At 35.4% G+C, this 21,859-nt stretch overlaps 13 protein-coding genes across 13 annotated transcripts; 6 read left to right on the plus strand and 7 right to left on the minus strand.

Moving 5' to 3' along the window:
* Positions 1-18: 18 nt before the first annotated feature.
* On the minus strand, positions 19-2,043 carry HYPBUDRAFT_132406 (coiled-coil domain-containing protein; the record flags this gene model as incomplete). Its single annotated transcript, XM_020219477.1, has 1 exon — positions 19-2,043. The coding sequence occupies one exon, from the start codon at positions 2,038-2,040 to the stop codon at positions 19-21; it is 2,022 nt and encodes a 673-aa protein (XP_020078950.1).
* Positions 2,044-2,242: 199 nt separating this feature from the next.
* On the plus strand, positions 2,243-2,730 carry HYPBUDRAFT_151443 (E2 ubiquitin-conjugating protein; the record flags this gene model as incomplete). The annotated part of the gene is made up of 2 exons (XM_020220501.1): positions 2,243-2,272; positions 2,328-2,730. Exons 1-2 carry the CDS (start codon positions 2,262-2,264, stop codon positions 2,728-2,730), a joined length of 414 nt encoding a protein of 137 aa, XP_020078951.1. The 5' UTR covers positions 2,243-2,261.
* A 233-nt stretch (positions 2,731-2,963) lies between these two features.
* On the minus strand, positions 2,964-3,362 carry HYPBUDRAFT_103873 (uncharacterized protein; the record flags this gene model as incomplete). Its single annotated transcript, XM_020218307.1, has 1 exon — positions 2,964-3,362. The coding sequence occupies one exon, from the start codon at positions 3,360-3,362 to the stop codon at positions 2,964-2,966; it is 399 nt and encodes a 132-aa protein (XP_020078952.1).
* Positions 3,363-3,415: 53 nt separating this feature from the next.
* On the minus strand, positions 3,416-5,355 carry GUP1 (O-acyltransferase). Its single transcript, XM_020223889.1, has one exon. The coding sequence runs from the start codon at positions 5,175-5,177 to the stop codon at positions 3,471-3,473; it is 1,707 nt and encodes a 568-aa protein (XP_020078953.1). The 5' UTR covers positions 5,178-5,355; the 3' UTR covers positions 3,416-3,470.
* On the plus strand, positions 5,328-6,196 carry MCU1 (Mcu1p). Its single transcript, XM_020219478.1, has one exon. It carries the CDS (start codon positions 5,412-5,414, stop codon positions 6,150-6,152), a length of 741 nt encoding a protein of 246 aa, XP_020078954.1. The 5' UTR covers positions 5,328-5,411; the 3' UTR covers positions 6,153-6,196.
* Positions 6,197-6,562: 366 nt separating this feature from the next.
* TGL99 (Tgl99p) lies at positions 6,563-7,981 on the plus strand (the record flags this gene model as incomplete). Its single annotated transcript, XM_020218208.1, has 1 exon — positions 6,563-7,981. One exon carries the CDS (start codon positions 6,563-6,565, stop codon positions 7,979-7,981), a length of 1,419 nt encoding a protein of 472 aa, XP_020078955.1.
* A 264-nt stretch (positions 7,982-8,245) lies between these two features.
* Positions 8,246-10,716, plus strand: HYPBUDRAFT_9207 (uncharacterized protein; the record flags this gene model as incomplete). The annotated part of the gene is made up of 1 exon (XM_020223890.1): positions 8,246-10,716. The coding sequence occupies exon 1, from the start codon at positions 8,629-8,631 to the stop codon at positions 10,714-10,716; it is 2,088 nt and encodes a 695-aa protein (XP_020078956.1). The 5' UTR covers positions 8,246-8,628.
* A 147-nt stretch (positions 10,717-10,863) lies between these two features.
* Positions 10,864-12,825, minus strand: HSP70 (Hsp70 family chaperone; the record flags this gene model as incomplete). Its single annotated transcript, XM_020218075.1, has 1 exon — positions 10,864-12,825. One exon carries the CDS (start codon positions 12,823-12,825, stop codon positions 10,864-10,866), a length of 1,962 nt encoding a protein of 653 aa, XP_020078957.1.
* Positions 12,826-13,806: 981 nt separating this feature from the next.
* On the minus strand, positions 13,807-15,263 carry HYPBUDRAFT_9209 (M48 family metallopeptidase; the record flags this gene model as incomplete). The annotated part of the gene is made up of 2 exons (XM_020223891.1): positions 13,807-15,196; positions 15,246-15,263. The coding sequence occupies 2 exons, from the start codon at positions 15,261-15,263 to the stop codon at positions 13,886-13,888; spliced, it is 1,329 nt and encodes a 442-aa protein (XP_020078958.1). The 3' UTR covers positions 13,807-13,885.
* A 530-nt stretch (positions 15,264-15,793) lies between these two features.
* On the plus strand, positions 15,794-16,297 carry GCV3 (glycine decarboxylase subunit H; the record flags this gene model as incomplete). Its single annotated transcript, XM_020218249.1, has 1 exon — positions 15,794-16,297. The coding sequence occupies one exon, from the start codon at positions 15,794-15,796 to the stop codon at positions 16,295-16,297; it is 504 nt and encodes a 167-aa protein (XP_020078959.1).
* Positions 16,298-16,348: 51 nt separating this feature from the next.
* On the minus strand, positions 16,349-17,195 carry HYPBUDRAFT_132435 (SNAP receptor). Its single transcript, XM_020219480.1, has 2 exons — positions 16,721-17,195; positions 16,349-16,660 (listed from the first exon to the last, which is right to left on the minus strand). The coding sequence occupies exons 1-2, from the start codon at positions 16,805-16,807 to the stop codon at positions 16,412-16,414; spliced, it is 336 nt and encodes a 111-aa protein (XP_020078960.1). The 5' UTR covers positions 16,808-17,195; the 3' UTR covers positions 16,349-16,411.
* Positions 17,196-17,341: 146 nt separating this feature from the next.
* On the plus strand, positions 17,342-19,190 carry ACT1 (actin; the record flags this gene model as incomplete). Its single annotated transcript, XM_020222452.1, has 2 exons — positions 17,342-17,403; positions 18,070-19,190. Exons 1-2 carry the CDS (start codon positions 17,394-17,396, stop codon positions 19,188-19,190), a joined length of 1,131 nt encoding a protein of 376 aa, XP_020078961.1. The 5' UTR covers positions 17,342-17,393.
* Positions 19,191-19,579: 389 nt separating this feature from the next.
* On the minus strand, positions 19,580-21,601 carry OSM2 (fumarate reductase; the record flags this gene model as incomplete). The annotated part of the gene is made up of 1 exon (XM_020218107.1): positions 19,580-21,601. One exon carries the CDS (start codon positions 21,599-21,601, stop codon positions 19,580-19,582), a length of 2,022 nt encoding a protein of 673 aa, XP_020078962.1.
* Between the last annotated feature and the right edge of the window lie 258 nt (positions 21,602-21,859).

Consider the following 21,859-nt stretch of genomic DNA (forward strand, 5'->3'; position numbering starts at 1 on the left):
TAATTATTAATGTACAATTTATGATAGAACGTAAGTTTCATAGATCTTTAAATTTAATGCACTTAAGAAGCAAGGGATTTGACCTTTTTCATTTACCCAATTACTGACTAAATCTTCACACAAGCTTTTGAATTCAAGATTACCATTTGCTTTCAAAGATTTTGAATTTAAGTCTAAAATTAAATAAGCATTACTAGGTGCAGAATTATCTTTATTTGACAAATATCTCGAGACCAACTTTATCCTTGATGAAAGATCATTTGGATTTATAGGGCTTGGAATGAATTCAATTGTATAACCGAAATATTTGGATATAATTGACAATATGTCCTTACTTTTATCTGCATAAATTGTTTTAAGTCTATGAATTTTTTTAGTTAATTGATCAACTTTAGTTTGTAAAATGGCCTTATCTTGTTCTTGACGGGCAAAGACTGACTTTGGAATCAAATCTATCGATTCATCATCTATACCTTCCACAAATTTTTTGATCAAATCTTGATTCTCTTTGATAAGTAAGTCCAAGGATTGTTGTTTCACTAATTGGTCTTTGCTGAATGGATTAGATTTCAATTGAACCATATGAATAGATTCTCTTTGAGATTCAACTTTTTCGTTACTTTGAATCTTATCGTTTAAACGATTGATTTCATCTTCTAGGTTTTTGACTTGAGTTTGAAGCTTAACATTCTCTCTATCCAAGGAAGTATTGATATTCATAGATTTTACTTCCATTGCATCGTCAACAATTCTAGGTCTTTTTTCTCCAATTGAAGATGAGGACTTTACAGCTTGTTTCTGTAATGAATCTATTTCTAATTTATATTGGTCAACCAATTTTTCAAGGTTTGATAAGTATTGGTTGGTTGCTTCTGAAGAAGGGTTATTATTTTCTTTTCTTTCATTTTCGATTTTACTGGCCTCAATACGGTCAAAATTTTTCAAAGAGTTCCTTAAGAATTCAATCTCTTTATTATTTAACATTTTTTGATCCTGAAGTTTTTTAATCTGTAAATCCTTTGACAAATTCAGTTCACTGAGTGAATCTATTTTGGGTAAGTATTCGTGTTGAATTTTACTATGAAGATTTTGAAGCTTATTTTCTGATTGAGTTAATTTAGTTTGAGTTTGGGAGTATTTATCGAATAAAACCAAATTGTTATTTTTCAAATCTTTCAACTTATTAACAAACTTCATAACAACCGATTCATTCGTATCATTATCTTCATGAGTTATATACTCGTTGATTATTTTAAAGTAATCATCAAATTTCGACTTCAATTCAGTATTTTCAACTGATAAACTCCAACATTTTTGTTCAAAGCTCTCTAAACGGGAAACTTTATTGGAAAGAGATATATTCTTCTGTTTCAACAATTCGGTTGAAGTCTTGTGTTGTAATAGCTTATCAACTTTTAATTGCAATTGGCTATTGGTTCTTTGCAAGTTATCATTTATGGTTTGTAATTCCAGACTCCTATCATTTGAAAGTTGATCTGCTGCCAAGTTCAAGTTATTGGAAAACTCATCATTGATTTCGGATAAACGTTTATTCTCAAGTTCAAGCGATTTAATCCTTCCATTCAATTGATCATTATTACTTAATTCGTAATTGAAATCTGACTTTATATGCTCATATTTGGCATTTATATTGTTCAACTTGAATTCAAGTTTATCATTCTTACTCAACAATCTAGAATTGCTTCCCTTCAATTCATCAATTTCTTGCGAAAGCTCTTGACGTTGTTGTTCAAAGATTTGTTTTTGATTTTCAACCTTATCTCGTAATTGTTCCCGTTCTTTATACAAAAACTCGACATTCTGTTCTAAACTCGATAAGTCTTCATTCTTTTTCGATATTATTTCTTCATATCTCTTCGATAAACTCTCTTTACTCTGTTCCAACAAACTCTTTTCCGATTTTGTTGACGAAAGTTGAAACTGTAGACTCGAGATAATCTGCTTCAAACCAAGAACCGATTCTTCATTAAAGACATCTCTGGGATGCTCAACAAATGGCGAGGATCCCGTGTCAGTCATTCTGGGCCCCTGTTCTATGCTCAATACCAGTTTGATTCGACTTCGTTGGTGGTCTGCTTGTTGTCTTACCCGCTATATTTACATGTTTTTTTTTTTTTTTTCAATTTTTTTTCTTTAAAAGAGGGCCTGAAATCACAGCAAAATCCGGCGATAGCTTGAGAAAAGATCAATTACTCTTTCTTTTCTACTTACTTCATAAAGAGAATACTTAAACTAGCACGATGTCCAAGATGTATGTATTGGCAGTCAGATACGTGTACTGGAATACCACTAACCAAAGAATTTAGCCCAAGAAACTTCAAATTATTAGAAGAATTAGAAAAAGGTGAAAAGGGACTTGGTGCCGAATCTATTTCATATGGATTAAGCAGCCAAGATGATATAACCATGACCAATTGGAATGGGACCATTTTAGGGCCACCACATTCCACCCACGAAAACAGAATCTACTCTTTAACCATTGTATGTGATGAAAGCTATCCCGATCAGCCACCAAAAGTTCAATTCATTTCTAAAATCAACTTACCTTGCGTTGATTCAAACGGTAAAGTTCTTGTTGAGGAATTCGATACATTAAAGAACTGGAGAAGATCATACACCATGGAAACTGTTTTGTTGGAGTTAAGAAAAAGCATGGCTTCTCCAGCAAATAAAAAGTTATCACAACCGGCAGAAGGTTCCACCTATTAGAAAGTTTTGAAGGGATGTTTTTTTATTGGCAAATCAGATACATATATACATTTACATACTATTCTTATGAATGCTGACTTCATTATGCATCGTTGTTTGAATATGCTTTCGTTAACTTCTTTTAGAACTGGTTTCTTGATTCTTTTCGTGAGTTTTATTTAATAGAAAGAAAATTGCCTGTTCTTCTCTATCTTTTTACTTCTCTATTTATATATCCTATAATTAATTAATTTTCACCTGGCTTCTGCTGTAGCATGCCATTCTTTCTCCATGAATTCTCTAAACTCTTTTTCGGCATTCATAAAGTCTTGCACTTCCTTCCCGTATCGCTGGTCGTCTTTCTTGATTTGAGAATTGGTTGAGGCATCAGTGATTTCGATGTTGATCCATTTGGACCCCTTGGTCTTCTTCCCATCCTTTTTTTGTACACTCGGCACTAAACACCTTTGGAAAACTCTTTTAAATGGTAAGCATATAATCTCTGGTGGGTTGTGATTCGAAGATACTTTGAATGTGCATTCATGTTGTACCAAGCTTCGTAGTTGGCATTGGTATTTCTCGGGGTTATTCAACTGCTCTTTATACTGACTTCGTATGTCTGCTCTTTTATACACTGGGGTAGGTGGTGCCATCTTGGGCTTACAAGCTAAAGACTTTATTCTTTTAGGTTTGGTCTTTTTTTTTTCCGTTTTGTCTTGATTCACACCCGTACATTTTACATTTACATACAAATATATAGCTTAACATCTAACATCAATACCTTTTCTCTTTTCTGCTTCTCTTAGTTCGAACATTACTTGGGCCCCGGTGAACAAGGCGATCAGGGACAATACGAAGAATTCGAATCCACGTAAAGTGCTAAACATTTCTTGTAGTAATGCAACGGTACCATCTTTACCCAAGCAGAAACCGAAAAGATTTGCAATCATCATCATCCAGATGTTTAATACAGCCCCAACGGCACAGACATGTCTGAACCACCATTCTTCTTTGAAGCGTTGGAAGTAGATTGTGGCCAAAATCTCTGGAAGCAAAAAGAAAACAACTAACCACCCCCACATTAATAATTTCAATTCAATATCGTGCCAAATGGCAACAAAAGAGAATACCAAGAGAGAATTAAGAATTCTGTATTTACCACCTCCACCAAGAGGAACGTAGATATATCTTATGATCCATCTGTTGTAGGAGCGATGCCATGCTCTCCAAAAAGCCAATGCAGAATAGTTATTATCCATACATCTAATCATATTTTCTGGAGGATCAATACCATCGAGTAAACTCCAGAATCTAAATAGTCTCCAAGGAATCAAGAGTTTCAACCAGATGATGTTTAAGTTAAATAACCCCAACATTGACATTTGGAAAGGGGTATTACCATCCCAAGCTTTTGTTTTAGAAACTGCAACCACATACATGAAATGTAAAAGAAATTCCATCACCAATACGCAAAACAAAAATCTGGCAAAATAAACAAAAATACGTTTATAATTTTTAACCGATGGTAATTGTTGGTAGTTTGATTGATAAATATAGTCGTTGAAAGTAACAATTGGGCCTGCTATAAACAATGGTGCATAAGTGATATAAGCAAGATAATTCACTACGTTATAATCACTGATTGGTAAAGGAGCTTTCAATCTTTCTCTGTCATCAAGAGTCGAAAGATTCAAAGAGCTAGATGAGTTGGTTAATTTACCTTCTTCATCTTTTGATGAATCCTTTGCTTCGGTTAATTTCTCAATATAATCGGCATTAAAAGATATCATTCTGAGCAAAGTGAAGTTATAGAAAACATCCCATCTTTCAATTATCCCTTTGAATCCATGATCAATAAAAGATATTCCAAATGGAACGTTATACATCTTATCGTTAATGAACAAAGTCAGTATACCATAGAACCAAGTCAACCCCAACGCGAGTTTATAATTAGGTACAAATTTTGAAATCAGATAATTAATCAAGACAAAAATCAAGATTCTTAAACTGTTAGTACCATGAGCTGCAAATAAAAAGATTAATCCAAATCCAAAATCAAAATATGTTCTCTTATTAATATGTAATAATGGGGTGGTTATACGTCTGATTGAATAATGAAGAAAAATCAACCCCATCAATAATGGGAAATTATCCCTGAAAAATCGATACTGCTGATCGGAATTATCAACTTTACGGCCAAATAACCATCCTTGACTTAATAATCGAGCAAATTTTGGATAATTCGGATTGGTTTCGTTCGACGCATCCATAGCAGTCTTATACATCAAGGGAACCGTCACCGCAAAAATAGCGATATAAACCTTAAACTCTAAAGTATTCCATTTAGATTTGGCATTGGCTTTATTTATCACCTGTTGTTTTTTAACTGGATTGGTTGGCGGATACAATCTTGTATCCAAGGTTTCAAGCGAGAAGAAATCGAGTATCGAATTGAGTAGCTCGGCCATTCTTCCAATTTGCTCTCTTCTGGTCTGTCAATTAATCAATTCGTTAAATGGTCTTCTTCTTAAGTCTTTGGATTGAAAACACGTTGAAATTTTGTGGGGCCTTCCCTTCAACTTCTTCGCACCCGTACACACAGTAGTGTATTTTCTCAGTTTTTTTTTTTTTTTTTTTTTCAATTTTCAACTTATAAAGAAACGAATTCAATAATTGAAGCAGATATTCAGATCAAGAGGATAATGGTTGAGAAAGATAAGTCTGAGGAGCTGGAAATATTCAGAAGAGCAAATCCAGCTGGGTGGACGCCCCCAAAGGCCCCGTACAATCCATATGATCCCACTGATTTAAGGCCTCCAGGAGGGTATCCATCAGAGTTTAAGATACCAGGAAATCAGCCCCTGGGATTTCTGTCGCTTCCCAAGAACCCTACGCAGTATAAAAAGGTTAACGAAACCATGAAAAGATTGAATTATACCCCAAGACCCATGTCTGAGTTATACCCAGGACAGTATAAGGTATTACGTAAGGTGGACACCAATCAAAGACTAAATACGGGTAGTAGATGGTTCGGGACCTTTATTGGAGGAGCCGTAGTCTTTTATTTTGCATTTTTCCATCGTTGGAATGATGGGAAGGAAAACGTCATGAGTGATTTTTACAGAGCAAGATTGAGGTTACAAGAAAGAATAATCGGGATAAGTGATCAAGAATATAACGATTTATACCATCCCAAAGACGCAGGGATTGTTGTGAAAAACGTTAGAGATACCGATTACATACCTGAAGATATGAGAAAAACCAAAGAAGGTCAATTTGCATTAAACCGTCCATCCCAAAGACACGTTTTGGAAGCACAAAGGATTCAACAAGAACAAGAGGAACAGATGTTGAGAGAATTCGATCAGCATAAGCAGTACGCTGAAACCTTACTAAAAGAATCCGAACCAGAAAAACCTAAAAAATGGTTCAAATGGTTTTAAGCATTATTTATTACTTTGTATATAGATTAAATAAATTCTGATTCAAAAAAAGGCTACCTGTATATATTGAACCCTAGCCATGAATCTTCACTAACAAAGGCTATTCAGTGAAATTGCAGTGACTTATCAAAAGAAACGACTGGGTTGGAATTGCGAAAATCTCAATGCGCAACCATTTCACCAGTTTGCAATCTTATCAGTAGAGGTATCGAATTAAGCATATATATAGAGGTGATATTCTCTTGCTAACCGTATATGAGTCTTTAATCTGGTCGTTGTTACGCGAAAGCCGTTTTCCTTCAACTTTGGTCCGTTATCCTTCAATTTGGTCTCATAGCGTTTTCGTTTGTACGAGTATCAAAGAAAAAAGTTTTGAAAACAAATACTTGTTCAAGATGATAAAGGAATCAATGTCTATAATAGATACCGTACTCAACGTATGGATACTTCTAATCAAGATCCTGGTACTTGTGGTGAGTCATACGATCCATAAGTTTTTCGGCATCAGGATTTTTCTTAAGAATTTTGAAGATGATAATGATTTTAAAACTTGTTCAGATAATGCCATATACGATAAGATTATCCATGCCAATGACATTAGTGAAATAGCCTCTATTCAAGGATACACCATTCGAGAACACGTTGTTGCCACTAAGGATGAATATTTGCTAGTAATTCATAAGTTGGAGAAACGAGATGGTGGAATAACTAATGCAAATGGGAAAATAGCGTATTTCCACCACGGTTTATTAACCAATTCGGAGCTTTTCATATTGGGGACTAAAAAGGAGAAAAGCTTACCGTTTTTACTTGTTGATTTGGGTTATGAAGTGTGGTTGGGTAATAATCGTGGGAATAAGTATTCAAGAAAGCATTTAAAATATTCAGTTTGTGATAAAAAATTTTGGAATTTTTCACTAGATGAATTTGCTCTTTATGATATACCAGATACAATTGATTATATATTATCACTTTACCCACCCCATTCAACATTAACTTATATTGGTTTTAGTCAAGGATGCTCTCAATTATTTGCCAGTCTTAGTTTAAAACCAGAGTTGAATTCAAAATTAAACATGTTTATTGCATTATCTCCAGCAGTTATTCCAAATAATTTAAAACATCCCATTTTCAGAATAATCGTTCGACAAGCAGCTAAAGATAATAATTTCTTGTATAGCTTGTTTGGTGAACGGGCATTGATGCCTTCGGTTTCCTTTTGGTCTTACGTCATGGGTTCAAGATTATATGAACGAGTCGTTGATAGTTCTTTAACTTACCTTTTTGGCTGGTCTGGAAATAACATTGGTGCTCTACAAAAAAGAATTGGCTACCCTCATATGTTCTCAAATGCTTCAGTTAAATGTTTAACTCATTGGTTTCAAATTATCAATTCAAAAAGATTCCAAATGTTTGATGAAACTTGTAAATTCGGTGTGACTAACTTGGCAGTCTTGTCATCAACCCTGAAATCAAAGTCCCATTGTGTGGCTCCGTTCCCTGTCTCTCATCATTTAAATCTTCCTATCATTTTAGTTTATGGTAATTCTGATATATTGGTTGATATCGAACTCACTAAAAAATTAATCACCGATCAAAATCCTAAAATGAAAAATAAATTGATTGATACCATCGAATGCTCTTCCTATGAACACATGGATCCTCTCTGGGCAAATGATGTCTATGAAAAAGTTTTCTCCAAAGTTATCAATGCAATGGAATCAATGCATAATAAACGTTTCCCTAATCGCTTGTCTATTGACAAGTATAACAATTCTAATTCCTCATTACACCTGAGTTCCAGTCACGTAGATAGCTTGTACTCATAACATATACATTTGCATATATTAAATAATCATAAATAAACATAACTGCTACGTCTAAGACTAATGATTGCAAAAACCCTAATGTATGGGTGTATGGGTGTTTTTGCCCATGCAACCGGGGGTTACCCGCAGCTAAGCTCTCGAGTATAAATACACTCGATGCCCTTCAATTTTTTACTGAAAAATTATTTCTTCTTTTTCCTTTAACGCAAATTTCACAGCCATTCACAACGTTATTGCATTCCTCTGAGGTTGAACCCACTATGGCGTTCTGACCCATGACCATTGGAGTATAGTTGTAGGAATATTCATTTCGGTGGGTATTCTTTGCAGAGTGGACTGGAGAATAATTTGGTTGATCTTGGGTGCATCGTCTCATCTGTTGAATAGCTCTGTCTATTTCTAAGGGATTGCCTTCGTGTGCCCGTATGGGAGGTGATGCAATGATCAGCTGTACATCTGATGTAGAAAGTGTTGTAATTTCGACTAATGCCTGGTATAAAGTGTAAAAGTTTTCAGGTTTAGGGTTCCTGTATATTGCGTGGAGTATCAGAAAGACTCAACTCGACTCGACTCAACAGCAAATGGAAAAGAATATCAGCTAAGTGTTGATAAGAGGTATCGGAACCATACAATGCAATCGAAGTACGATGAGGTTTAATTGGAGTTTGAATCTATTCGTGTTATTTTCCTTCTTAGCATTTCGATTATCCTTATGTGACGCTGTCGCTGAGATAAATAGCCAATTGACCTTGAATGGTACTTTCTCCAAAAATGAACAATCTGTTAATTGTGCTGACACTTACACTCTCCCAAAGGACCAGCAATGTCAGTTTGTGAAGGAACATTGCAGTTCCAGTGATCATTTGGTGAGTAAGATCAATTACCTTCAAATATATTATTGTCATTTCAATTCATTGCATTTTATTTCAATGATTCCCTTGGTAATTGGATTGATTACTTGTTTCATCAGTTTGGGTATTACAGCGAGTGACTTTTTATGTCCTAATCTTTACACCATCTCGAAGTTTTTGAAATTGAGTGATAATTTGGCCGGTCTTACGTTATTGGCTTTGGGAAATGGTGCCCCTGATGTTTTGAGTACTTATAAAGCAATTAACGTGGGCCTGACGGATTTGGCAATCTCTGAATTAATGGGCGCTTCATTATTCATAACTACTGTTATCATCGGATCAATGGCCATAATTAAACCATTTAGTGTTCCTAATGATCAATTTATCAGAGATGTTAGTTTTTACCTCGGGGTTTGTGTTCTAGTGTTTATTTCAATCCTTTGGGGTAAGTTAACTCTCATCAATTGTATCTTATTATTATCAACATATATCATTTATGTTGTTTTTGTCATTTCAAATCATACTTTACAAAAATTGAAAATCAAAAAGCAATTACTGATTTTAAGATCAAGAAGTAACTATACCCCCAATGTTTCGCATAACATTGAAGGTATTGATGACATATACCTCGATAATATAGCGAGCTTACCATCTATAGATGAATTGGATAATTTTGACGTTCATGACGTCGAATTTGATAATTTCTTGAAAACTCACGATCATGATGCAAATACTGAACATATCCCAGTACATACGGGTTCATACGCTTTGAAAACCTTGGTGAAAGAATTATCAAAACATGCCACTCATCATCATAAACAGATCTTGTTGGATGATAACCATCATAGACCTTTAACTGCCCCCGGTGGGTCGTCACGATTTGCCGCCCAACAATATTCAGATGAAGATATCTTCACTCCACACACACAACCTAATCCTTATAATGATGATCCTAGTCAATCCTTTGAGATTCCATCGCAAAACAACTCATCCAGCTTAGCCCATGTGGATAACTCAACAGGAAATTCAAATGTCCTACATTTAGTGATTCGTTTCTGGAAACTATTAACACCCGATTTTGATGAATTTTTCGAAGCTGACTTTTTTAATAAATGTAATTTCATTTTATGCTTCCCGGCATCAGTTTTATTGAAGTCCTGCACGCCAGTAAGAGATCAATTATTAGTTCATGCATTCTATTCTAAACCAGAAGATGAAAGTGAAGAAGATTTTGATTTCCGGTCCGATAAATTACTTTTCTTATTTCAAACTGTAATAGCCGTCAATTTCATCATTCTTAACATTTGGGGCCTTTCAGTATTAAACATTTGCATTTGTTTTGCCATATCGGGCGTAAGCTTTATTGGTACATATTCATTATACAGAATAAACCAACCTTCACAAATCATAAACTATATTGGTTCAGTGGTTGGTTTTATAACTTCTATCTCATGGATATCAATTTTTGCAACCGAAATCATTGGTATCTTAAAGGCATTTTCGGTGATCTTCCACTTAAGTGATTCCATATTGGGGATTACAGTGTTTGCATTAGGTAATTCGGTAGGTGATTTGATTTCCAATTTAACTATAACCAAAATGGGAATGCCTATTATGGCGTTCGGTGCATGTTTTGGGGGGCCATTACTCTCGCTTTGTTCATTAGGTTTAATTGGAATTATCATATTAAGTAATGATGGGACAATTACAATTGGAAATCTGAAAACACTAACAGTAACCAGTGGAGCACTTGTAATTAATGTTTTAATAATTTTAATAAGTGTTCCCAGAAATAGTTGGATGTTAGATCGCAAAATCGGCTCCTTACTAATTGTTAACTGGGTTTTATCTACAGCTATTTGTATAATATTAGAATTAATATAATAGAATTACAATATATATAAAATTTTATACAAAAACATTTTTATTAATTACCATACATATATACATATATATAAGGAAAACTTTAAACAACATTAGAAATCATTAAACCGTAACAAAAGAATATTCTTAATCTTTTTACAAAATTCTCTAATCAACTTCTTCCACGGTTGGACCACCTGGTGCATCAGCAGTACCACCTGGAGTAGATCCTGGGAATCCACCAGGGTTAGGACCTCCTGGAGGAGCACCACCTTCAGGAGCACCACCTGCAGCAGAATAAGCAGCACTAATAATTGGATTAGCAATACTTTCTAATTCCTTGTGTCTATCATTATATTCTTCGGTAGAGGCTGCTTGAGATTCATCTAACCAAGTAATAGTTTCTTCAACAGCCTTTGATAATTTTTCTTTATCATTTTCATTAATTTTATCCTTCATCTCACCATCGTTAATGGTAGTCTTCAAAGAATAAGCATAAGATTCCAAAGTATTCTTAGCTTGGATTCTAGCAGCTTCCTTTTCGTCTTCTTCTTTGAATTTTTCAGCTTCAGAAACCATTCTTTCGATATCTTCTTTAGATAATCTACCTTTATCATTAGTAATGGTAATCTTTTGAGTTTTACCAGTACCTTTTTCTAATGCAGAAACATTCAAGATACCATTTGCATCAACATCAAAGGTGACTTCAATTTGAGGAACACCTCTTGGAGCTGGAGGAATACCGGATAACTCGAATTTACCCAACAAGTTATTATCTTTAGTTCTAGCACGTTCACCTTCGAAAACTTGAATCAAAACACCAGGTTGATTATCAGCATAAGTTGAGAAAGTTTCGGATTTTTTAGTTGGAATAGTAGAGTTTCTTGGAATTAATTTAGTCATAACACCACCAGCAGTTTCAATACCCATAGATAATGGTGCAACATCCAATAATAATAAATCTTGAGTCTTGGAAGAAGTGTCACCAGTCAAGATGGCAGCTTGGACAGCAGCACCATAAGCAACAGCTTCATCGGGGTTAATTGATTTACAAGGTTCTTTACCATTAAAGAAATCAGAAACCAATTTTTGAATTTTTGGAATTCTAGTTGAACCACCAACCAAGACAATTTCATGAATTTGAGATTTATCAACTTTAGCATCCTTCAAGACTTTTTCAACAGGATCCATAGTAGATCTGAATAAGTCTTGACATAATTCTTCAAATCTAGCTCTGGTGATTGAGGTGTAGAAATCAATACCTTCGAAAAGAGAATCAATTTCAATAGAAGTTTGAGTGGAAGAAGATAATGAACGTTTAGCACGTTCACAAGCGGTTCTCAATCTTCTCAAAGATCTTTGGTTACCACTGATATCCTTCTTGTTCTTTCTCTTAAATTCTTGGATAAAGTGGTTAACCAATCTATGATCAAAATCTTCCCCACCCAAGTGAGTATCACCAGCAGTGGCTTTAACTTCAAAGATACCTTCATCGATGGCCAAAAGAGAAACATCAAAAGTACCACCACCTAAATCGAAAATCAAAACATTTTGTTCCGAAGAGGATTGACTTCTTTTATCTAAACCATATGCAATGGCAGCAGCAGTAGGTTCATTAATAATTCTCAAGACATTCAAACCAGCAATCAAACCAGCATCTTTAGTGGCTTGTCTTTGAGAATCATTGAAATAAGCAGGAACGGTAACAACCGCATCCTTAACTTCCCCACCCAAGTATCCTTCAGCAGTTTCCTTCATTTTAACCAAAACCATTGAACTGATTTCTTCAGGGGTGAAAACCTTAGTTTCTCCCTTGAATTCAACTTGGATATGAGGCTTACCTGATTTTTCAACAATCTTATAAGGGAACAATTTAACATCATTTTGAACTTCTGGGTCGTCAAATTTACGACCAATCAAACGCTTAGCATCGAAAACAGTATTGACTGGATTCATAGCTGCTTGATTCTTAGCTGCATCCCCAATTAATCTTTCAGAATCGGTGAATGCAACGTAAGATGGGGTTGTTCTATTACCTTGATCATTAGCAATGATTTCAACCCTGTCGTTAGTAAAATGGGCAACACAAGAGTAAGTAGTACCTAAATCAATACCAATAGCACCGGCCATTATGAATAAGTATTTATGTTAGATTGTAGTAATGAAAAGAGAAGCAAAACTAAATGAAGTGAAACATTTTCAGGTATATATATACTTTAACTACATCTGGGTATGGGGGGAAACAAAGAAGCTAATCGAATACCATCGAAGGAACCAATGAAAATAGTTGCTAAATTGCAACCCCTTATACTAATTGCCAAATTCCAGAATTTTCTCGCTATTTCCATGCAGGGTTGCAACTAAATGACTTTAGTGACAGATCCAGTTGCACTCTAAACAAACAACTCTACTACATCTACTATCTTCCAGAAGATACTGGACTGGCACAGAGGACCCACTGGCTGCTGGTGGTAGTTGCAAATGGAGGTCAAACGGATGGAGAAGAGCTATTAGCGGTTAGTTAGTGGCTGATGACATAAGCGATTACGTCAGCACAATTTTTTTAAAATGGTTCGATTAGTGCTTTACAATGGAAGGATATTAAGGTTAAGCAAATGGGTATAGGGATATGGCGGTTGGTACGGTATTCGCTAGCAATTAATGCTGCTTGACTAAATTCCGGCTAATGAACGAAAGGTTTTACTGGTGAGCGTTTTTGAGGTTACAAAGCACTAGCAAGTGGAAGTATAAATTAGCAATAATGATGTTGCAATTAATGCTAGGGATACTGCGTCTTTATGATCTCAGTTACGGCTCAAGATATAGAAGATGGCTTAAGAAGAAATGGCTTGAGCAGAAAATGGCTTGAGAAGACGGTTTAAGAAGTAGAAATGACAAGAAAGTTGAGGAACGTTCATTTTTTGCAACTTGTAGCATATAAGCACAAAAACAATCATATATTAAATCATATATTAAAACAATCATATAATAAATCATATATTAAAACAATCATATAAGCCAAACAATCATATAAGCCAAACAATCATATAATAAATCATATATTAAAACAATCATATAAGCCAAACANATCATATATTAAAACAATCATATAAGCCAAACAATCATATAAGCCAAACAATCATATAATAAATCATATATTAAAACAATCATATAAGCCAAACATAGACGACTAGGTAATCTTCTTTTCAGAAACATACCCGATTGCCGATAATCTTTCTGTTAAGCTGGGATGGGAAAGTTTATAGCAAGAATATAACCAATCAGGATCAGTAGAGGTTAAATTTTCTTTGTCTAATATTATGAGTGCTCGAGCTAGAGCATCCGAATAACCCAATTCTTTAGCGTATTCATCAGCTAAATACTCATTTCGTCTTGTTAATTGGTTAAGGGCAAGATTATTGAGTAATTCCACTGGCTGGATAAGCAGATTATAAATTGTGAAAGCGACCCAAGCTGCACGAACATTTCCAAAACCAAATTGGTTGTAAAAAGATTTGTTATTCAAGAAGAACAGAAATAAGTAGAAGTTAACCACCGATTGCACAAAGTCACCAATAAGAAGCTGCAGGATATGATTCAATTTCCAATGGCCAATTTCATGAGCCAATACTGCCACGATTTCATCAGTACTTGCTGATTCAATCAAGGTATCGTATAAGACAATCTGTTTACTCCATGGTAATCCCGAAAAGAAAGCATTAGAATGAGATGATTTAGATGAGCCATCTATAACGAATAAGTTGCTGGAAGGGAATTTAACTTTAGCAGTAAGTGCTTCCAATTCATTTCTCAATTCGCCATTTTCAAGCGAAGTCATTTTGTAAATCCAAGGTATAATAACAACGGGGATTACAGTGTAAAGGAAGATTAAAAACAAGAGCAAAAAGACACTTGAATAAAATACAAATTGCAGACCAAAATAGTCAATAACTTTTGAAATACCAGCCGCCACAATAGAATGGATGATACTTGAAAAAACAATTATTTTCAACTGATCAATCAAAAAGCTTTTGAGCGTATACTTATTGAAACCATGTTTTGCTTCAATGATAAAATTTGCATAGAGATCAAGGGGAAGAGACATGACGGTATTTAAGCTAAATTGGATATTTTCAAATATGACTGCTTGCAAAATCGTACCAACAAAGGATTTTGGTAGAAAAGGTGCAATATTTTTCAAAATTATTTCACTTAAATTCCAAATTTTAGGGAAAAGGTCATATTCCACATACAAAAGTTGTTTAGCAGCTTGGTACACGGTTTTGAAGAAAGACAACTTCAATCTATCCCGGGCGTAATTTTGAGATTTGATGAAAGTATCTTGGTCGACTTGAGCCTTCAATGCAGCTGGAGGTGACTTCTTGTTTAACGCCTTGAATTGTCGATAGTTAATATAACTATCGGCAAAATGGTATAACAAGACACCAGTAGTGAAGATGCCTTTCCAATTGATGGAGGGGCTATCGAAAAGCGATGGTAGCTACATCTCGTTAGTAAATATTCTCAGCTCTTCTGTTAAGGTAACATACTGATGAGAAAAAGGACATTGGATGATTGGTTAAAAATGGTTTCTGAAGAAAAATCAGCCTTTTATAAGCAAGCACTCCATAAGAAAACCCCCCTACCAGAGGTTCAATGTAGGAGGATGCCCACCAAAGCCCATTAGTTTATAGGCTGCAAAAGGGGATATCAAACTAAGTTTTCGTAAAGTTGAAGTATTTTTTTAATCCCTCCGGTAAAACATTCCTATTTAAAGAAGCCTTATCTTTTCAAAGGAAGTATGGCTGAAGAACACAGCACTCTCTATAAATTTTGCAGTTTCTTTCAAAAATGCTACCGGGTCGAGCATTAAGGTTAGAAGTGGTACGAGTCGAAAAAAAAAACTAGCATCCCGAGTCAGCCAACCGGGTCTCCTTTCAGCCCGAGTCAGCCCGAGTCATGTGACTGTCCCGCACCTTAGTTTCGTTGGTTTATCAATCCACTTTTTTCAAAAGACTTAGAATAGGATTACTTAACTACTTTTCTTCTTTAAATAACGATGCTTTCAATTATTAGACCAATCACTAGATCCAGTTTGATGAGACCAAGTGTCTTGGCCCGTCAATTCAAACCAATGATTCCAAGTGTTAGATATAACTCTACTAATTTCACTATCAATACCCAATCACACGTCTTTAAATATTTGAATGAAGGACCAAAATATCTTAAATTTACCGAAGAACATGAATGGTTAGCTGTTCATGAAGATGACACCGGGTTTGTTGGGATCACCACCTATGCCGCCGAAGCATTGGGAGATGCCACCTTTATCGAATTACCGGAAGTTGGAACCACGGTTGATATTGGAGAAAACATTGGATCAGTTGAAAGTGTTAAATCAGCAAGTGAAATCTATAGTCCAGTTCACGGAGAAATCATTGCGGTTAATGACATTTTGGAAAGTAAACCCCAACTAATTAATGATGATCCAATGGGGAACGGATGGATTGCCCAAATCAAATTATTAGAACCAACTACAGTTGAATCAAGTAAAGAATTGATGGATAGTGAACAATATGAAGATTCCTTAAAAGATGAATAGATTTATATAAGCTACATATGTAGAATACATATAACATATTTATTCGTATACAAATCATTTCAACCATCAATTGAAATTAAATAAAATTTGATTAAAAAAAAAACTAGACTAAAATTAAGAGAAATGAACAGCAATAGGAACTATAATAACAATAAGTATAATGATAACTGCCAATATAAGACACATTCTCATCTTCATATCTTTCCACCACATATCTTTTCTTACCCGATTAGCACCTCTTCTAAAACCTTGGGCGCTAATGGCTAAATTATCAGTTTTATTTTCAATCGAGTCCAAACGCTCCCCCCTTTCGGCAACCTTATTGATGTTATCCCTCATAACTCCCACCGTATCATCGATTTGCTAAATTCTGGTTAGTATTGCCTTACGCCTCCCCCCAAATACACCTTCTCAAATACATACTGCTTGAATGGCAGCAGTCCTGGAATTGGACTGTTCACCAGTGGTTTGGTTCGGAATATATGGATCGTATGGAACGGATGATGACATCTTGCTAATTGATTGGCCTAATAGCTTAAATAAGTCTGTTAAGTAAGTACTTGGTCTCTTTTTTTTATTGGTGATCTTTTTTTGTCTATCTTTTGTGGGTCTCAACCTGCACTTTTCCTACGCCTAACCTGCAAACCGTGTAAAGGGGTTTCTACTCCGACCACCCATATGGTCGTATAGATGTCTTTTCACATACATATCCATATGGATATATACATGTCTGTATATGAACCTCCAGGTATACCCAGGCATTTTGGTATATACTACAGTGCACCGGCCATTTAATATACCTAAATAGGTGATTGTGAAAATATCACCACAAAATCAAAAACAGTATATGATTTGCTTTGGTGTCCTTTTATTTAAAAATACCATTTTTTTTTTGTTTTGTTAGCGTTTTCTTAATCTCAAATTTTCATTTTTTTTCGATTTTTTCGACTTTTTTTTTTTTGACTTTTTAGGTGTTGTGTTTTTTTCAAATATTTAATTATCTCACTCTTTCTTTCTCTTCTTTCTCTTCTTCTTCTTCTTTTCCTTTTGTTTCTATATATTTCAATTCTTATATTCATATAATTATTATTTCATAATGGACGGTGGTATGTACCTTGAGCACGATTGATTGATTGATTCGCCGGGTTGAGTTCTGGCGGGTTTTTGGGCGGGTATTTTTGGGCGGTTAACTTTTGATTCAAACCTTGACTATTCAGCTGGGTTGATCAATTCAATGGTAGTCTTCTGCTAGAGTGATGGGTCAATTCTGGGTGGGTCATTACACGGTGAATTGGACAGCGTATCCTGTCGGTGATGATGGGCCAGTTGTTACTGGTCAAATCTTACAGGTCACATTCTACAGGTCACATTCTACAGGTCACATTCTACAGGTCACATTCTACACATTCTACACATTCTACAGGACATCCCTCATGGTCTAGGTTGGATTGGCCAGTGTTGGCTTATCGGACGTCTAGCAGTGTCGAGCGGGTGTCCTATCTGCAATTGACTGTGCTGGTTGTTTGCTGTACTGATAAAACCTTCGTTGGCTTTTTTCTTCCAATTTGTTCTTTTCCAGTGTTGAGTGCGCGCCCACTTTTTTTCCAGGTTCGTCGGTGAACCTTTTTTGCCCTCACTAAACTTTGTGTCGAGTTTTTATTATGAGTTTAGTTTCCGTTTCCGTTTTCGTTATTGGTTGACGAAGTTCAATTGATCAATCGTTTTTTTTTTTTTTTGTTTTTTTTTGTTACCTATACTAACCCATTTTATAGAAGAAGTTGCTGCTTTAGTTATCGATAACGGTTCTGGTATGTGTAAAGCCGGTTTTGCCGGTGATGACGCTCCTCGTGCCGTTTTCCCTTCCATCGTTGGTAGACCAAGACACCAAGGTATCATGGTTGGTATGGGTCAAAAAGACTCTTATGTTGGGGATGAAGCCCAATCTAAGAGAGGTATTTTAACCTTAAGATACCCAATTGAACACGGTATTGTTACCAATTGGGACGATATGGAAAAAATCTGGCACCACACTTTCTACAATGAATTGAGAGTTGCTCCAGAAGAACACCCAGTCTTATTAACTGAAGCTCCAATGAATCCAAAATCTAACAGAGAAAAGATGACTCAAATCATGTTTGAAACTTTTAACGTTCCAGCTTTCTACGTTTCTATTCAAGCTGTTTTATCTTTATACTCTTCTGGTAGAACCACTGGTATTGTTTTAGATTCTGGTGATGGTGTTACTCACGTTGTTCCAATTTATGCCGGTTTCTCCTTACCTCACGGTATCTTAAGAATTGACTTGGCTGGTAGAGATTTGACCGATTACTTGATGAAAATCTTATCTGAACGTGGTTACACTTTCTCCACTACCGCTGAACGTGAAATTGTCCGTGATATCAAAGAAAAATTATGTTACGTTGCTTTGGATTTCGAACAAGAAATGCAAACTTCTTCTCAATCTTCTGCTATTGAAAAATCTTATGAATTACCAGATGGTCAAGTTATTACCATTGGTAATGAAAGATTTAGAGCCTCTGAAGCTTTATTCAGACCTGCTGATTTGGGTTTGGAAGCTCATGGTATTGATCAAACCACTTATAACTCCATCATGAAATGTGATGTTGATGTCCGTAAAGAATTATACGGTAACATTGTTATGTCTGGTGGTACTACCATGTTCCCAGGTATTGCTGAACGTATGCAAAAAGAAATTACCGCTTTGGCTCCTTCTTCAATGAAGGTCAAAATTATCGCTCCTCCAGAAAGAAAATACTCTGTCTGGATTGGTGGTTCTATCTTGGCTTCCTTATCTACTTTCCAACAAATGTGGATCTCAAAACAAGAATACGACGAATCTGGACCTTCCATCGTTCACCACAAATGTTTCTAAGCTTAATCACTTTAGAAAATTATTTGTATCGTATCTCTTGTGCTTTTAAATATGTCTTTCTCTTTTTTTTTTGATTCCACTATACATTGTTTTGTTTATACGTTTTAGCTTTTTATATAAAAAATTAGCCTTTTTTTCTTTTTTATTTTTTTTTTATTTCTATACTTTTTTCTTATCTTTCAACCGTTTCTAGAAGAAAGAAAAAAAAAAAATAAATTAATTTGTTTGATTATGCTATAATATTTAAAAACTACTATTACTTATATTCAAAACTTCTTTAGTAAATCTTATAAAAGCTGTTTATTATGAATAAATAAATATTGAAAAATGGAAACGAAAAAGCAGAAGTTTTGAAAAGAAAAAAAAAGATAAAAAGTAGTATTGTAAATTTATTTAACTTCTAAATATGGGGTCTCCCCTTTAAGTCTTCCAACTACACAGCTCTTAGCGTATCTTGGTATGACATTATCTTCATGTAACATATCAAAACTCTCAGTAGCATCCTTACCGGCAAAGTTTATAATGGAATCTTCACCACCTGGGTGATCTTTCAAAAATGGGGTCAAGTCTAAAACTACGTTTTTAACAATCACCCAGCAGTCTTTAGCAGTGTTATGTTTGGCCACTTCATCTGCAGTGAATTCTTTTGATGGAATTTCGAAAGCCGTGAACTTGTCATCTTTCTTAGAGCTTGATGATGAGGAAGGTGGTGCTGATGGTGGTGCTGATGGTGGTGCCGATGGTGGTGCCGAAGGTGGTGCTGAGGACGAAGGTGGTGCTCCTTCTCCCCCATTACCCTCTTTATCAGTCCAGTCAATGGTGATTCTTTGAGGAAAAGCCGGGTCGATATGGAAACTGATTTGTTTCAATCTATTGATCGCAGTATTGCCATCATTTGATTCAATTGGGGCGGGTTTTGCAGCCTCAGCATTGGCCAAGTGATTGAAGAAGAAACTAGATGCTCCGTCAGCAGCCACTCGGCCATAAACAACACAAGCCAATAATGAGGAGCCCCCAAGTCTATTATGACCGTGGACACCTCCGGCTACTTCACCACAAGCATACAAACCTTCAAAAGGTTTGAAAGTCTCTTCATCAACTTGATATAAAACTTGGGCTTTATCGTTGATCTTAATACCACCCATAGTGAAGTGTAAAACTCTGGTAATGAAAGAAACATGGTAATTATCATTTGCTTCTATCTTGAAAGGAGTAGTTGGGAAAAACTTTTTACCAAACTCATCTTGAATTTCACCGGAAGCTGCTTTATTATAAGTTTCAAAAGTTTTCTTCAATTTATCAATGCCAATACCCATTTCTTTGGTTAACTCATCTCCAGTGACCGTCTTCATTAAGCTTCTTTGCTTATAATGCTTGATATGGAAAGCCAATTTTTCATCACTTTGGCTATTCAAAACAAGACGAAGTGGGCCATTACCGGCTTTCAACTGCTTTTCCATTTCACCACTAACATAATCACGAGTACCCAACTCATCAACAAAACGATCTCCGTGCTTATTTAAAATCACTCCACCTTCACCTCTTAAAGCTTCAGCACCTAAAAACAAAAACCTTGGTTGTTTTTTACCCAAAATAACATCCTCATCATTTAAATCAATTAAACCCGTTGGATGAACTTGAACTTTGTCCATATCAATCCCAATCCCTTGATTCTTCATAATGATTTTTTGTCCATCCCCAGTGGCATGATTACCATTGGTGGATGGCAAATCAATAATATCCGGACGGTATTTCCTCAAAAGAGAATTCTTCGTGAAATCAGCAGCATAACCACCAGTGGCCATAATTACTGGTCCGTTCAATTCCAGTTTCGTTTTCGTTTTCAAGTCCTTATATTTAACCCCTAAAACCTTAAAATCGTCCCCTTCCGCTTTCACCAAATCAATAACCTGAGTATTCTTCAATATCTTAACTCTGTCAGGTTCACTCTCAGACAAATTTTCTAAAGTCTCTAATAATTTATACGTAATTGCCATTCCTGGGAATTTGGCATCCTTACCACGGTGCGTTCTTGGTTGGGAGTGGCCTCCTAATCTTGATACAATACTCAAATCTAGTTTAAATACCTCTTGCAACCAATGAACAGCGTCAGCACTATTATAAACCAATACTTTAATCAATTCTGGGTTGGCTCGATCTTTAGCCGTGGCTAAAGTATCCTGATAGAATTGCTCAACGGAATCCTTAATTGACAAGTTAACTTGAGTCCTGGTTAAAGTACCATTGATCCCAGAAGTAGCCTTCCCACTATTACCACTTAAAAACCCTTGTTTATCCAACAACACAACATTTCCTCCCCTAAGATAAACTTGATGTGCAGCTGAAAGTCCGGCCAATCCTCCTCCAACAACTATAATCGGATTACGGGGGAATTCCTCTGGTGTAGACATGCTCGTATTACTTCTATTTGTATTATAAAAAGTCCTATAAACTATAGTATCGAAAATAGTCTATATAAACTATAGTATTGAAAACAGTCTAGTGTATCAATTTTACAGTGCAAAAGATTGCTTATATAGTCCCCCACATTATTGGCCCGATTGCAAACTGAGAACTGCCCTGACATTAAACAAAGCAAAAAAAAAAAAAAAATATCGAACAATTCCATAAATACTTCACGGAGTCAAACGACATTTCTCATTGCGGGG

The sequence above is a fragment of the Hyphopichia burtonii genome, assembly GCF_001661395.1.
Source record: "Hyphopichia burtonii NRRL Y-1933 unplaced genomic scaffold HYPBUscaffold_1, whole genome shotgun sequence".
In the NCBI taxonomy this organism is placed as follows: domain Eukaryota; kingdom Fungi; phylum Ascomycota; class Pichiomycetes; order Serinales; family Debaryomycetaceae; genus Hyphopichia; species Hyphopichia burtonii.

Excerpts from the sequence above, each read along its gene's own strand:
- GUP1 (XM_020223889.1), bottom strand. The coding sequence starts at position 5,177 with ATGGCCGAGCTACTCAATTCGATACTCGATTTCTTCTCGCTTGAAACC.
- MCU1 (XM_020219478.1), top strand. The coding sequence starts at position 5,412 with ATGGTTGAGAAAGATAAGTCTGAGGAGCTGGAAATATTCAGAAGAGCA.
- HYPBUDRAFT_132435 (XM_020219480.1), bottom strand. The coding sequence starts at position 16,807 with ATGTCATCATCCGTTCCATACGATCCATATATTCCGAACCAAACCACT. Across the intron at positions 16,661-16,720 it reads GGACTGCTGCCATTCAAGCA|CAAATCGATGATACGGTGGG; the intron begins GTATGTATTTGA and ends ACCAGAATTTAG.